This window comes from Pollachius pollachius (assembly GCF_949987615.1).
Source record: "Pollachius pollachius genome assembly, chromosome: 3".
NCBI classification, from domain to species: Eukaryota; Metazoa; Chordata; class Actinopteri; order Gadiformes; family Gadidae; genus Pollachius; species Pollachius pollachius.
Genome location: NC_136936.1, coordinates 31993413 through 32009627, shown reverse-complemented (window position 1 = coordinate 32009627; position 16215 = coordinate 31993413). Strand labels below are relative to the sequence as shown.

The 16215-nt window shown below is 45.3% G+C and overlaps 1 protein-coding gene across 2 annotated transcripts in view; it reads right to left on the bottom strand.

Moving 5' to 3' along the window:
* Positions 1-5118: 5118 nt before the first annotated feature.
* man1a2 (mannosidase, alpha, class 1A, member 2) overlaps positions 5119-16215 on the bottom strand; it is a 78813-nt gene continuing 67716 nt past the window's right edge. For both annotated transcript variants that reach the window (XM_079733401.1, XM_079733402.1), the window contains exons 11-14: positions 12502-12721; positions 11559-11731; positions 9109-9224; positions 5119-7627 (exon numbers count right to left, since the gene is read on the bottom strand). In XM_079733401.1, the coding sequence (XP_079589527.1) occupies positions 7492-7627; positions 9109-9224; positions 11559-11731; positions 12502-12721 (645 nt within the window). In that variant the 3' untranslated portion in view covers positions 5119-7491. The remainder of the gene's footprint in view (positions 7628-9108; positions 9225-11558; positions 11732-12501; positions 12722-16215) is intronic.

The window sequence follows — 16215 nt, the reverse complement described above, 5'->3', positions numbered from 1 at the left end:
GGGATTGCAGTGGACTTAAGCCTCTCTTCTTTCATATTGCCTCACACACACACAGACACACAAAAACACACACACACTCACACACACACACACACACACACACACACACACACACACACACACACACAAAAACCCCCTCCCCCCCACAAACATATACACAAACACACACATACAAAAGAAACACACAGATTTTGATAATAATTTCAACCATCTCGAAAATGAGTGGTGGTTTTTCAGAGCCTTCGCGTTATCTGATGTTCTCTCTCATATCTTTATCATCAGCAGCTGAATGTTCATTCTTCTCTCTCAAAACCTCTCTCTCTCTCTCCATCTCACCACCGCATACGCGCTCTCTCATTTACCCAGACCACTCTGTGGCTGGTCTTCCTTTGATGGGATCTGCCACGATCTGGAACGCGTGTGTGTGTGTTTGTGTGTGTGTGTGTGTGTGTGTGTGTGTGTGTGTGTGTGTGTGTGTGCATGCATGTGTGTGTCAGTTGCTGTCATTTGTGGCGTCCCACAAAAGGTCAGACCTCGGTCCCCTCCCATTGACCTTTAAATGTTCCACGTTGAGTGGATGAGGTCTGTTGGGACTCATCACCTCATCACGTGTCCTGGTGGACCATCAGCGACCATCAGCATCTCCAGACACTAATCTGGAGATTGAAGATCCATTGTTTAACACCAAGATTTGATTGTTTTATCATTTGAAATCGCCTGAGCTTCTCCAAATCCCACAGGTGTGAGACTCCTCAGAGTGGAGGTTGAAATCCTCCTGTTGGTATTGGGGTATCACAGAGGAGTTGCCCTCCACAAACACCAAGCTTCAGCCTCCCGGCCAAAAAGTCCCAGTCAGACTGTCTGCTGCAGTCTGCCTCATAGCATCTGTTTTTCAATGAGCTCATCACAGTGGTCCACCAACTGTATTAGTCACAAACTCACCGTGCATGCCTGTGCATGTGTGTGTGTGAGTGTATGTGTGTGTGAGTGTTGGGTTTGCATGCTTTTGTGTGTGTTGCCTATGTTTGTGTGTGTGTTTGTGTTTGTGTCTTTGTGTGTGTGTGTGTGTGTGTGTGTGTGTGTGTGGATATTTGTGTGTTGAGTCAGAGAATAAGCAGATTGCATAGTAGGAGACATATTCCGATGTCCCTGAACAACATTAAATCACTACATTACACCCACCCTCCCCCTCATACACACACACACACACACACACACACACACACACACACACACACACACACACACACACACCCCTTCCCGTTCCCATCCACTTTGCCTCATTTTGCAACATGTAGCATCATTGAACAGAATATGTCAGAAGAACATATTTCTTCTTACGACCAATCCAAACATAAGTAGGATGTCTTAAAGACATTATTAATCAAACTGAGATAGCCTGCTGTGAAGGACGTCTGTGGACAGGAGACAGGCTTGTGGGGGAGAGACACCGACGGCCCCCTAAGGTCAACCAGACACACCTGGGGGTAATTAGCTGTTATCTGTTGACGTGTGTGAGGCTCTGACAGAGGAGTCTGTTTGACCGTGGACAGAGTAGTATAAGGGATGTGTTCCATGATGTTATTATCCCCAAAGGAAGCTTAACTCTTATTGGGAACCCCTGTTACGAAGTCGGACGTCTGACCGCCCTAGGGCAGGGATGCTTTCTAGAGACTTTAGTGAGGTTGTTCTATGTTCGTCTATTAGTTTCTGATAAATGGTGCATGGGTATTAGTAGAATGTCTTTGGGAAGTTAAAAGGACGAAGAGCTACAAAGGACAATGTACAAAGCATTGAAGAAATGGACTCAGAATAGAATTCCACAGTTTTCAAAGATGGTGGGTTTTTATGTGTCCCCTCCCAAATTCTAACCTCACAGCTGCATGCATCTTCATGTGGCTTTCAACACACGCACAAGCACACACACACACACACCCATGCACACACACACATGCACACGCACACTTAGTGTGCTGTGATGTTCTCACTGTGTGTGAGTTGTGAGTTGTTGTGTTGATGTTTATCTTGTTATTTATGGACAGACTCAGATGCCATTGGGGCCTGTGTTTGGAGCCTGACAGGTGAGTGTGCTCCAGCTGAGATAGTCTGACTCATTTTGGATGGGGAAACTCCACCAGGTGTTTGGAACCGCTGTGTGAGTCACTGGCTCATCTGACTGCAAGTCCTATTTGAAGAAAGAGACAGCGGATCCCAAATATAGTTCAGTCATCCCTCTCTCACCGTCTGTCCCAAACTGTTTTTTTTCTGACTGTGTGCTGGCTATAAGATTGGATAATGTGTGGAACTCTGCAGTAGATTGAAGTGCCCACTTTTACTTCACCCATTTTAAACGACGGTCTTAGTGTCCTGGTGTCCTTACTCTAGAGGAGGGTCATGAGGCCCTCAACCCTTCCTGTCGGAGAGGATTATTGAGAAGAGGAGGAGGAGGAGGAGGAAGAGATAGAGATTGGAGACAGGACAAGCTGTCACTCAGAATAAGTCAGCATCAGTCCAGTTCAACCTCGTCTCAGTGTGATTCATGAGGCAGTGGATCGGAGATTGTGCAGATTTTTGTAATTACTGATGTGTGGTGGAGCACACCCTACCCTGCAGTGCCTCTTGAATACATCTGAGCTCTACATACACACACACACACACGCACACACACACTATATAGCCTGCGTGTGTGTGTGTGTGTGTGTGTGTGTGTGGGGGGGGACTAGACATACACATACACACACACACACTCACACACACAAACACATGTTTCTTAAAATACTTTACAGCAACCAGGAAAAGGAATAAGGTTTGGCCACAATTAATATGTACCGGACAAAATGATGGTCCACAGAACATTGTTATTTATATAGACAGAACACTCACACACAAACACATGCCACATGTATACACACGCACAGACACAAACACACTAGAATTTTTTTTTTTCGGGAACACTTGGTCACTACGGTCCAGTAAAACTAGGTCAGCCAAAGTACCAAACTAAAACAGACAAGCTTGAACCAAAATAAACTAACACACAAACACACACAAACACACACACACACAAACACACACACACACACACACACACACACACACACACACACACACACACACACACACACACACACACACGCACACGCAAGTGTATCTCAAAACTGTTTTTACTTTCCAGATGAACACACATTTCAGGATACAGTTCATGCAGTTCAGTGAAGTCTCTTTCTATCTCTCTCTCTCTCTCTCTCTCTCTCAGGCCAACCGCTCAGAAAGGCAAACTTAACGGCGATATGAGGTGAATATAAGAGGAATAGGAGTGTTAGACAGTGATGGTTGAGTCAATCGTCATGTATCCCTTCGCCCTCCCAGAAGAGGTGAAGGCTAAGACATTGGAAAAAAAATAAATCAGAAGTTTAAAGTTTCCTCGATGGAATCTAGAATAAAGCAAAAGAGAGGGAGGACGGCCGAGGCCGATGTAAAACAGAGAGCTTGCTCAAATGTAAACCACCTTGGCTCTTCAAAGACAAATATTTAACAACGGAAATGGCGCAAGATGATGTGTGATTTCATTGTGTCCTTCTTGACCACTAATTACACCATTCAGAGTTTATTCCAGGCACATTCTTATTTCAGAATTACAATGGAGGGAGCCATTTCAAAGGAGGCCGTGGTAGAAGTGTGTTTGTTTCACATGACCTATTTAGAGCGCTCCACCGCCATGTAAACACGGGGAGATGCAGGGATTCACTCTCAGCGGCCCGGCTTGCATACACCGACATGCCTCCTTCTCGAGTCGGTCGATTGGGTATTGATTCACAACTGTGGCCTACATTGTTCATCATGTCTACCTCAATTGTCTGTCTTTGATACCACTCTCATATGGTGTATGGATAGGCCGTTATTTTCAGTACTTATCTTTTGCAGTTTTGACTCCATTTAATTTGCTTGACTTTCTACTGTGACAGCCGTCTGGCATCCAGTTATATGATCTGGCATCTTGTCAGAGTATTTCTGTACTCTACACTTAACTTTACCTCAAACTCAATGTCAGGTTGAATAACGCTGGTCAAATCATTTGTTTGCTTTGCCCCCACATGGACAGATAGTTTTTACACTCCTGCTTAGTATAGTGACTGCATATGTCCTCTTATGACGTCAAAGGACTGCAACTTTAATAAACTCCCAGGCGACGCCAAGAGCCACAGCCAGAGCAGCTCTTTACTCACCTGCAGGCCTGCATGTGAACAATAAAAAACGAATAGATGTTGGTTTTCCTATCCACCTAACCTATTCTACCTAGCCTGTTTCAACTCTGACAGCTGGAATGGCCATCAATGATCATTATGGAAATATTTCATAAACATCCACACTATAACTCCTTGCAGACGATAACTTTCCCTTTCTGACACACACACACACGTGTATAATTAGAACAAGGTGTGAGCAGCACAATGCCGGCCAGCTCAGCCAGAGCCTTGGTCTCTCTCCCCTCCCCAACCTCCTCACATTTAGTTCCACATCTGTTTCCCAAACCTAGCATGGGGCCAGGGAGCTGGGAACACTTTATAGGTCATGCTTGTGTGTGCGCGTGTGCGTGTGTGTATTTGTATTCGGTAGACTTCAGGTTGAGGTCATAAATGGAAGACAAGCCAATCGCGAACTTATGAGAAGTCAATCCAATAATGTGGCCAAGAAACACAACTGCACACATCACTATTGAACAGATACTTCTCTTCAGTTTGAAATTATTTACTTTCATTCGTGTTTTTCTTTAACTCTTTCATGTATTTCCTTCAAAAAACGTCTCCTGCATATAATATGAATATGTGCTGCCACCTACTGACAAACACTGGCTCCGATTGGCTACCATGAAACATGACTCTGCCTTAGCCAATCATAATCGCTTATCTCGTTGTTAACCCACCCGGTCTCCTCACTAACAGTTTGTGCAGTTTGTACAGATCAGGATAAAAAATGAAACTGACATGATCTTGCTTTGGCCACACATGTATAGGGGTGAGTTCATTTTATAACAGTAACTGACATGTTGACAGTGGTTTGTGTTTGGCTCATCCACATAAACGAAAGCACCACAGGGCAACACAATCTCTTAATCTGTTCACTTTTGATAACATCTTTATTGAATCTCTGCCTCGTTTTAAACATATTTACAGGTTCTTTTAATATTGTTCAGTAAAAATACAAATACAGAACACTCAATTTTTCAAAATCACCATCGCTCCTAGCGACCACCCTGGGATTGGGGTGGGGGACGGGGGGCCGTTCACCAGGACCCGTCTCCCCATTGGTTACAGGTAATGACATCAGCGTGATGCATGTCCTGTGTTTGGACATGAAGCTTGTTTTGTCCGTAGCCACAGGGGCAGACAGATAGAGAGGGCAAATGATGGAGTGATGATGAAGGAGGGATGGAGTGCTTGTCGTTAATAGTTCAGCAGAACCAACTCAGAACCAGTCGCACTATGTGGTTTATCCAAGAAACAACCCCTTGTATAGGCGGAACCGCATGGACACATAAAGATGAACACATGAACAGGTGAAGCCTTGCTAGGAGCTCAAACTCCTGTAACCCAGGGCTCAACTCTTTAACTTAATTATAAAACCCTCCCTCCTCAGCTCGTACTCATACATAATGCCCATCAACCGCCGCAATGTGTCCACTCACCAGGGAATATGACATGTGAACAGGATATGCCTCCCAGTCTCTGCACCTCTTTCCTGAAGGCCAGTCAAACACACACACACTGAAACCTTTCCCCAAAGTCATGATATAGAGAGAGACCACATGGCGTGCATAGCGCCCGAGGTCTCACACAAAACTTTTATTGTGTATTTTATACAATCAACGTGATCACAGTGAGAACAGAACAAACATAACCCACCATTGGTTAAAGGCCAGGGACCCCGTGTGGTCATGATATGATCAGAGAGCTGGGGTTGGTCAGTGTGGGGGAGGAGGGGAGGGTTAAGGAAGGTTTCTGATGAAGGTCACCATGGCGATTGGGTCCATCACTCTGTTCATACATGGTCCAGTGGAACACTAACCCAAAACCCAAAGGAACCCTACCAAAAACTCAAAGAGCCTTTAGAGACCCCATACAGAACCTATGCAGACGTATACCCTAGAACCAACACAGACAGAACCCTTAGACCAGGGAGAGCACCTACAAAGTCCCTACAAAAAAAAAAAACAGGACCTCCCGGACACTATAGACCCTGGATAGATTTAGACTCCATAGTATAGAACCAAAGACCAAACATATCATGAAGAACTCCTTCAGAACCCTCTAGAACCTCAGTGGGAGCTGCTCAGAGAGCTATAGGCCGTCAGGGGAGGTTCTGTGTGATCACTGGAACATGAGGAGGAACCACCCTACGATGCTAAGGTGAGGGATCAGAGCTTTAGCTCAAGGCGTCCAAATCAACACATCAAGTAAGGCTTTAAAGTAAATCACATGCTCTCATTAAGACTCATTGTCCCAGCCACGGGCACGCACACACGCACGCACGCACGCACGGACGCACACACGCAAGCATACACATGCACACACGCACGCACGGATGCACGCACATGCACCCACGCACACATGCACACAAGCTCATGAAGGCAGAGGATGATGAGGCAGGGAATGATGTGAGTCGGAAACAATATCAAAGAAACAGAAATGAATGGAAACAGTTACGCAGAGAGAGAGAGAGGGCGAGAGACACAGAGCTGGGGGGGACTGGAGGGTGAGGAGGAGGAGGGGCTGACAGGTGATCAGGAGGTGTCCGAGGGGCGTCATCATCATCACCGTCCGTGCTGTTCCATCTCTCAACCAACCCGAGCGGCGCAAGCGTCCCCCCGCTGGCGTTGCCCAAAAGGTCCATATACAACCCCAGGTCAGAGGTCATGTGACCGGAGAGGGGGGAAGGAGGGCCGTGATCCGGCCCCCGCCGCAGGTGAAGAAGAGCTGATAAACACCAAAGAAAAGGTTTGGAGGACGGCCCCTGAAGGTCCCCGGGGCCGTCCCTCCGTCTGTCTGTACAAGAAGCACTAAACGCACCACGGTCCGCTCAGAGGACAGTTTGGTCAACTTCATGATAGTAGAAAAACAAAAACAATCAAACAACATAAGCTTGTTTGAGCCTCCTGATTGGAGCTCGGTCCGACAGGTAAAAAACAAAAACAAAAAAACAACATCATCAGCCAATCACAGGGCTGAGTATCGCACCTCACTGTCCGCATGGTGTCTTCAGTAGGAAGAGAGAGAGAGAGAGAGAGACAAAAACACAAAAGAAGGTGGGTGTGTGATAGAGAAAGATAGAAAGGGACAGAGATAGAGAGACATTGAACCAGAGTGGGAGTCCTTGATGCTCTGGGTTTCCTCTCTCTTAACTCCTCCCCTCTCTGCAGTCTGGGAGATGCCACCGAGCGCTCCTCTCCTCATGAGCACTAACGTCCCCCCTGTGGAGGTGGTGGGGGGCCCTCTAGCGCTGGGCGGGTTGGCTGCCGGGCAGGGTGATGTTCCCCAGGTGGAGCACGGGCAGAGGGTGGGCCTCTGTGTTGAACACCCAGCTGTCCAGAGGCAGCAGGTCATCACTGGAGAAGAGCAGGTACAGGTACCTGGAGCCAGGGGGAGAGGAGGGAGGGAGGCAGGGGGAGAGGGAGAGAGGGAGGAGGAGAGGGAGAGGAGGAGGAGGAGAGGGAGGGAGGGGGAAAGGGAAAGGAGGAGAGGGAGAGGGAGGAGGAAGGGGGTGAAGGAGAGTACGAGGGAGGGGGAGGGGAGGAGAGGGAGGGGGAGAGGAGGAAAGAGAGAGGAGGAGAGAGAGTGCATGAGAGAGTGAAAGCAAGCTTCCTTCACAGCTCCCAACACTGACCTATAGCCAGTGTTTGTAATAACGCCGTTTAATATAACGGCGTTAGGTAACGCTGTTATTTTTTTCAGTAACGGGGTAATCTAACTTATTACTGTTTCCATCGTTACAACGCCTACCGTTACTGTACGTTAAATGCGGTGCGTTACTGTGAATTGATTGAATAAACTGCGTAATCCGAACGCACCCCTGGCTCCAAGCACAAACTGCTAGTGAGGAGACCGGGTGGGTTAACAACGAGATAAGCGATTATGATTGGCTAAGGCAGAGTCATGTTTCATGGTAGCCAATCGGAGCCAGTGTTTTTACACACAAGCCAGGACACGCACACGCACACACCAAACAGATTAGATGAAGCAGCAGAAATGGCGAGTCCGGAGCAATCCGATGAAAAGTTGGCATTTTCTGCAGATGTTCCACAGCCTTTGCAACCAAGCAAATTAAAATTCAGTTGGAAGTTTATCTGGGCCTTGAATGGGCAGTTCAACCATTTAACACATTAAGGCCAATTGAAAACTCCTACTTTCCCTGGTAACCAGTTACTTTTATTATAGAGTATTTCAGTTACTAACTCAGTTACTTTTTGGAACAAGTAGTGAGTAACTATAATTACTTTTTTAAAGTAATGTTCCCAACACTGCCTTTAACTGACCTAAGAGTTCTAACTACTGTTGTTGAGTGGCTCCCCCAGCAGGGGCGCGAGAGGGCAGGGCTATCAGTGGGCCAGCTGACGGAGCTCTAGCGCCCTCTACCTGCCACCGATGATATCCAAACAGCAGGTTACAGGTGGAACTAGATAAGACATTTTTAATTAATTGATATCATGCTATTTATGTTGATGTTGAAAATACATGATATTATGTTTTGCAAGACAAAGTTTAGTTGGGTTTTTTTAAGTTTCAATGGTCCAGATAATTTATGATTTATTAATAAAAGCACAAATATTGTTATACTAAAATCAAGCTGAAAGCATTCGGCTGTTAAATATTAACTCCTGCCTCCACCTTGCATCAACAAGTCATTAAACTCACCGCCACGCACACAGCCAATCAAATCCACCCGAAGAGCACCAGACACTAACTTCCCTTACTCACAGCCAATCAAATACACCCAGAGCAACAGACACTAACTTCACTTACTCACAGCCAATCAAATCCACCCAGAGCACCAGACACTAACTTCCCTTACTCACAGCCAATCAAATCCACCTGTATTGCACCAGACACTTACTTCAGGGTCTCGGCCAGGAAGAAGCTCTGCTGCACGTCGTCGTAGGTCGGGTTGGAGGAGTAGACGTCCTTCACCCCCGAGAAACCCCCGCTCACCCTGCAGTACTTATCTATAGCCTGGACACACAGGGACAGACAGACAGAGTTAGGGTGAGACACACGGCAGTACTTATGTATAGCCTGGACACACAGGGACAGACAAGAATTAGGGTGAGACACATGGCAGTACTTATGTATAGCCTGGACACACAGGGACAGACAGACAGAGTTAGGGTGAGACACACGGCAGTACTTATGTATAGCCTGGACACACAGGGACAGACAGAGTTAGGGTGAGACCCCCTGCATCGTTATCTGTAGCCTGGAAACACACACCCAGGATTGCCTCATTTACTTTTTCATACACATATTTATCATTTTATTAATTGATTTATTTGGACGCAAATGGCCTTCTATCCAATATGATGAATGGGAAGCCAGAAGCAGGAGAGAGGGAGCAGGAGAGGGAGAAATGGAGGACATGTATACCAGGAGGAGCCAGAGGGGGTGGGAAGAGAGAGGAAAGAAAGAGAGAGAGAGAGAGAGAGAGAGAGAGAGAGAGAGAGAGAGAGAGAGAGAGAGAGAGAGAGAGAGAGAGAGAGAGAGAGAGAGAGAGAGAGAGAGAGAGAGAGAGAGAGAGACCATGTGTGGATAAAGAGAAACTCTGGGCAGAACAGAGATTACACTAACAGCCTCAACAACACCCTCACTACATGAAACACCACTTCCATAGAGTAGCGGGCTACAATGTTCAAAAGAGCCCAGGAGCACCAGGCGTCTTTACAACAGAGATAAATATGAAGAAACAGACATGGTTGATGATGGCCAGGTCAGAAGGACTACCGGAACAGACCTCCCAGGAGGGGGGAGGGGAGTGGTGGTCTGAGCGGAAGGGAGAAGGCTTTCCCCCTGTTGTTATGGTTACGCTCAGCCCGAGGTGATGAGAGCCCAGCTGGTCCTAGTGTATTTACTAACATGTTATGAATTCATGGAGAGGATGGGATTTAGCTTCTAGAAGGCTTGTGGAAGAAAAGAGATCAGCTCTGTGTGATCAGTTACAAAGCACAACGTGATTACGTTTACGTCTTCATCATCGCTTCCTGCTTACCAAACAACACCCCCCCCCCCCCCCACAAACTACTACTCATGAACTTCAATAGGCAGGTAGAATGCCTTGAAGGAAATCAAACCAATCTCTCTCTCTCTAGGTCTCTCCTCCCTAGGTCTCTCCTCCCTTTCTCCTCTCTAGGTCTCTCCTCTCTTTCTCTTCCCTAGGTCTCTCCTCCCTTTCTCCTTCCTAGGTCTCTCCTCCCTTTCTCCTCTCTAGGTCTCTCCTCTCTTTCTCTTCCCTAGGTCTCTCCTCCCTTTCTCCTCTCTAGGTCTCTCCTCTTTCTCCTCCCTAGGTCTCTCCTCTCTCCTCCCTAGGTCTCTCCTCTTTCTCCTCTCTAGGTCTCTCCTCTCTCCTCCCTAGGTCTCTCCTCTCTCCTCCCTAGGTCTCTCCTCTTTCTCCTCTCTCGGTCTCTACTCTCTCCTCTCTAGGTCTCTACTCTCTCCTCTCTAGGACTCTACTCTCTCCTCTCTAGGACTCTACTCTCTCCTCTCTAGGTCTCTACTCTCTCCTCTCTAGGACTCTTCTCTCTAGGTCTCTACTCTCTCGGTCTCTACTCTCTCGGTCTCTACTCTCTCGGTCTCTACTCTCTCCTCTCTCCTCTCTAGGTCTCTACTCTCTCCTCTCAAGGTCTCTACTCTCTCGGTCTCTACTCTCTCCTCTCTAGGTCTCTACTCTCTCCTCTCTAGGTCTCTACTCTCTCCTCTCTAGGTCTCTTCTCTCTCCTCTCTCGGTCTCTACTCTCTCCTCTCTAGGTCTCTACTCTCAAGGTCTCTCCTCTCACGGTCTCTACTCTCTCCTCTCTCGGTCTCTACTCTCTCCTCTCTCGGTCTCTACTCTCTCCTCTCTAGGTCTCTCCTCTCTCGGTCTCTACTCTCTCCTCTCTAGGACTCTACTCTCTCCTCTCTAGGTCTCTACTCTCTCCTCTCTAGGTCTCTACTCTCTCCTCTCTCAGTCTCTCCTCTCTCCTCTCTAGGTCTTTCCTCTCTCCTCTCTAGGTCTCTACTCTCTCCTCTCTAGGTCTCTACTCTCTAGGTCTCTACTCTCTCCTCTCTCCGTCTCTCCTCTCTCCTCTCTAGGTCTCTACTCTCTCCTCTCTAGGTCTCTACTCTCTCCTCTCTCGGTCTCTACTCTCTCCTCTGTACTTACTCTTTTTTGGCTCTTTCGCGCTCATAGCTTTAGTCCATAGTCTCTAGGTCATTGTTTGTTTATGTATGATGTCTCTCTCCGGTCTGGCCTAGTTGTTCAGTCAACATTTGTTAAACAAGTAGCTCAGCCTGGGACGCATTATTTAGTGACCTCACCTGCGCAGCCTCCCAGCCCCACTGCCGGTACTTTGGGTCGTGGGTGAAGCGCCACATGTACCAGTAGGTCTCGATGACCTCTGGACGCAGGATGTAGTACTTCTCGTTCTGTCGCACGGCAACCGCCTCCAGGCCACTGTCGAACTTAAAGGCCTCTGGTCCCAGCTTCAGCACTGGGGAGAGAGAGAGAGAGAGAGAGAGAGAGAGAGAGAGAGAGAGAGAGAGAGAGAGAGAGAGAGAGAGAATAAGGAAGAGAGAATAAGGAGTGGAAGAGAGAGAATAAGGGGAGGAAGAAGGAGAAGAATGAGAGGAAGAAGGAGAATAAGGAGATTGAGGAGACAGAAGACGGGCGATTTAGCGTTTGGGATGGGATGCGGAGAGCAGTAGATATTGGAAGGTGTCTTGTGTGTTCAGTTCAATGTGTCTATAGGCCTGTGTAAAGTAAATATGTGGGTTGTGTGTGCCTGTGGCTGTGTGTGTGTTCATGTTTGAATTGAAAAGCCTTTTGCCTTTTAATTCATTGATTTTCCATGGCCGTGGCAGTTTTTCAGATTTCTTGCTTGTTCAGTTTTATTCTCAGCCAGGACAGACCTGGAGGCCCTTATAGGATAACACAGGGGTCAGAGTGGACAGAGTGCTCTCCTCTTGGACACAGCTAATGGCTAGGTTAGTGTGTGAGTGTGTGTATCTATGTGTGTGTTGGTATGTGTTTTAGTATGTGTGTTAGTATGTGTACGTGTGTATGTGTATGCGTGTATGTGTACGTGTGTGTGTGTATATGTGTTTGTGTGTGTGTGTGTGTGTGTGTGTGTGTGTGTGTGTGTGTGTGTGTGTGTGTGTGTGTGTGTGTGTGTGTGTGTGTGTGTGTGTGTGTGTGTGTGTGTGTGTGTATACGTGTGTGTATACATGTGTTTACCTGTGTATGTGTACGTGTGTGCGTTACCTGTGCGGTCGTAGGACTCGTGGCAGGTGTGTGCGATCTCGGCCCCCAGCTGCAGGTAGTGGCCGGCCTTGTCGTCGGGGGAGCCGTCTGCGCCCAGGGCGAACATGCCCCCGGCGAAGCAGGTCAGGTGACCCATCTTCCTCTCCAGGTGGCCGTTCTTCCACTCACCGATGAAGGTCAGCCCGCCGTTGGACTTACGGATCAGGTGGCGCTCGATGGCCTGGAGGGGGGAGGGGGGGGCATGTGGGGTCAATATGTTAAACATATACATGCACATATATATGTATATGTGAACATGTGTGTACACATATCTCTTTTTTAAAAAGAACAGTGCTTTTATTTTTAAAAATATGTACGTACTTATATATGTATGATATACACGTACATATATATTTACATACATATACACTACCGTTCAAAAGTTTGGGGTAACCCAGACAATTCTCTTTTTTTTGCTTTTTTCCATGAAAACTCCATGAAAAAGCCTTTTAACACGGAAAGCAGAACATTGTACCATTAGAACACAGGAGCGATGGTTGCTGGAAATAGATATTCCATTAAAAATCGGCCGTTTCCAGCTAGAATAGTTAATTTACCACATTAACAATGTCTAGACTGTATTTCTGATTTATTTAATGCTATCTTCATTGAAAAAAACAATGCTTTCCTTTAAAAAAAATGACATTTCTAAGTGAACCCTATGTACTAGGGGTGTAACGGTACACAAAAGTCACGGTTTGGTACGTACCTCGGTTTTGAAGTCACGGTACGGTACATTACTGAAGTTTTTTAAAATTTTATGGAAAATTATAAAAAACTGCTTGTTTGTCAACAACGCAGAATGTCCGTAGACCAGCAGCAATGAAAACACCAATAGACTTGGTTATGGCATTTGCATTTCTGAATTCCCAGACAGGGGTTGTTGAAATAGTGTCGTGAGCTGGGTTTGCACAGCTCGCATTAACAGTGATAGTAACACCTGGATGGTGCCTTTTCAAATGCGTGTGCATGTTAAAGTGCTGTACGTAGACAAGGAGAGCCCTCTCCGTAGCCGGAGAGGCTCTCCGTAGCTTACGTGCGCGTCCAATATTTTTTTACTATCCGTCTACGCCATGGACCTATTGATCGACGCAACGGAGAAGGCAAGGGCTTTGATTGGTCCTTATTTCCGGAATCACTTCTCCGGTTTGTATTTGCATCTTAATTACTTTTTACATTGTTTACTTTGCACCTTTAGGACCAATAAAACACCAAATAAGATTTGGTGTTTCGATCGATCCGACATCCGAACGGAGAGCTGCTGAGGGGTCTCCGTAATTACGGAGTCGGATTACCGAGTCGGAGTAGTATATTTTGACTAAACGGTCCAGGGGGAACTCTGACTTTAAGTTTTAAATTCCGGAACACAAAAAAAAGGCCTTTACATTCACCATGTTAACGCTATGTACACCGCATTTAGGCACCGCGGTAACCACCTCTATAACCACACCGAAGTGCCTGTACCATGACGGTTTGGTACGAATATGTGTATCGTTACAACCCTACTATGTACGTATGTACATAAATATGAACATATATACTGTATGTACGTGCATAAATATGAATATATATATGTACGTACATACATGTATATATGTATGAAGGCTGTGCAGAGCGCGAACCATGCTTCAAAATAAGCCAATATTCTCTCAGCGGGTGGTGCCCTTGTTTTAAACGCAATGCGGCTTTTGAGGTTTGAGGGATCTCCATGGAGACGTGAAATCAGAATTCCAATTGCGGAATGAAACTAAATAAGTTAGTACAGTACATTTGTTAAAATAAGTACAATGCCTGGTTAGGGGGGTCCTTGTAAGTGCATTACATTAAAGTAGTGCATGAGCTGGTTTGTGGGCAAGCACATAATAATGGTTGTGGCGGTACACAGTAGGCTTGGCGGTATCTATTTTTCATACCTTCCCTTCATTTCACTGGAGTATACGGTATATTACGGTATTTGTGTAAATAAATAAGAAAATCAATCAATCAGCATGTATGACATTGTCTCGCCTATAGTGAGGTTTGTCTAAGATGCAATTTGCCAACTTCGACAAGTTTTGCTCGGTTTAAATGAAGTGCCTTTCATGCATCGATTCAGCCCAAATCTTAATGAGAACTTGGAATGTACGTACCATGGAATGTGGAATGTAAGTTGAACCTGTATTACTTTATATACTGTCTATGTTAAATCAGATTAACCTGGATTATATACAGTCTGTGTTTAATCAGTTTAACCTGTATTATATACAGTTAGTCAGTTGAACCTGTATTATATACTGTAAGTCAGTTCAACCTGTATTATATATAGGGTTGCAAAGGGGTGGACAATTTCAGGTAAATTTCTGGAAACTTTCTGGTAAATTACCATGGGAAGTTAAGTTTGGGAATTTTGGAAATATTAAAAATCTGAAAATTATGGGAATTAACTAGGAATTTAGGGTAATTTAATCAAACTGTATCATATCCAAGCATAAATATATATATTTTTCTTTTTGTTATAAGTAGACATCCATGCAACATAACACTATAAATTAACTATTAAAAGATTACAAAAACTTAAAAAACATCATTTTTGCAGATTTATTTGTAAGTAGAACTTTAACAAGTTCTAATTATTTTATTCTTTCATTGGAGAACAAAAACAATAATTTTGAGTTAAATATGCTCTGGGCTCAAAACTGTGGTCCAGGGTTCTAGAAGTCATCAGTGCACATGTGATGCAGGAATGCACAGTGCATGTAGGGGGTGTGGTCTCAATAGCCCTGCAGTTAGCAGTGTGCTAGCGTGATTGAGGAAAAGCATAGATATTCAAGTTTACTTGCATGAAATCTGGTTGTGTTAGTCAAGATTATGCTAAAATATATATTTTCCCAAACTATATTTAAGTCCCCTGTTAAGAGCCAACCTTTAATTTTGAAAATTCCAAATTTAGTCCCGTTTATTCCCATAAATTCCTGTTAATTCCCATAAATTCCTGTTAATTCCCAGAATTTTGCAACCCTAATTATATACAGTCAATGTTAAGTCAGTTTAACCTGTATTATATACAGTCTATGATAAGTCAGTTTAACCTGTATTATATACAGTGTTACACCTACACCAGAGCGCCACTGGCCATGCAGTTCTTTAAATGCTTTTCCGGTTGTAGAGCTAGCAGGATACAATTCTACACAGCAACATTAATCCATTGGGGATATTTTGAAATGTGATATGCATCTGAGTAAATGGCATTTTAGTTAGGCTATTGTTTGAGGTAGGGTACTATGTAATGCGCCCATTATGTAGAACTATTGACCAATCCTCTCTATTGAGAGGATTCTCCTGGGCAGGTATACACCGCTAGACACAGGACTCCTACAGGACGGCGTCTTTAGTTCCCTGCATCACCTCGCTGGGATTCATGAATATCTGTTTAAGTATCAATATCTTTCCAATTTATGTGTGATTATTTTAATCCACCACCCCAGCAGCAGTATGTTGAAATAAATGTTCCTTTCAGTTTTGATGTTGGGACATTCCGGGCGGGAGAGGTTGTACTTTTGACGGCATTGAATCATTCATGAGCTATATATTATTCGTATTTCTAAATACCCCAGTACACCATAATCCCACCAGAGCCTAGTCTACATTATGTGTTAGATTGTGGGTTAAACACTGGGTTAGGGCCTGGTTTTACCC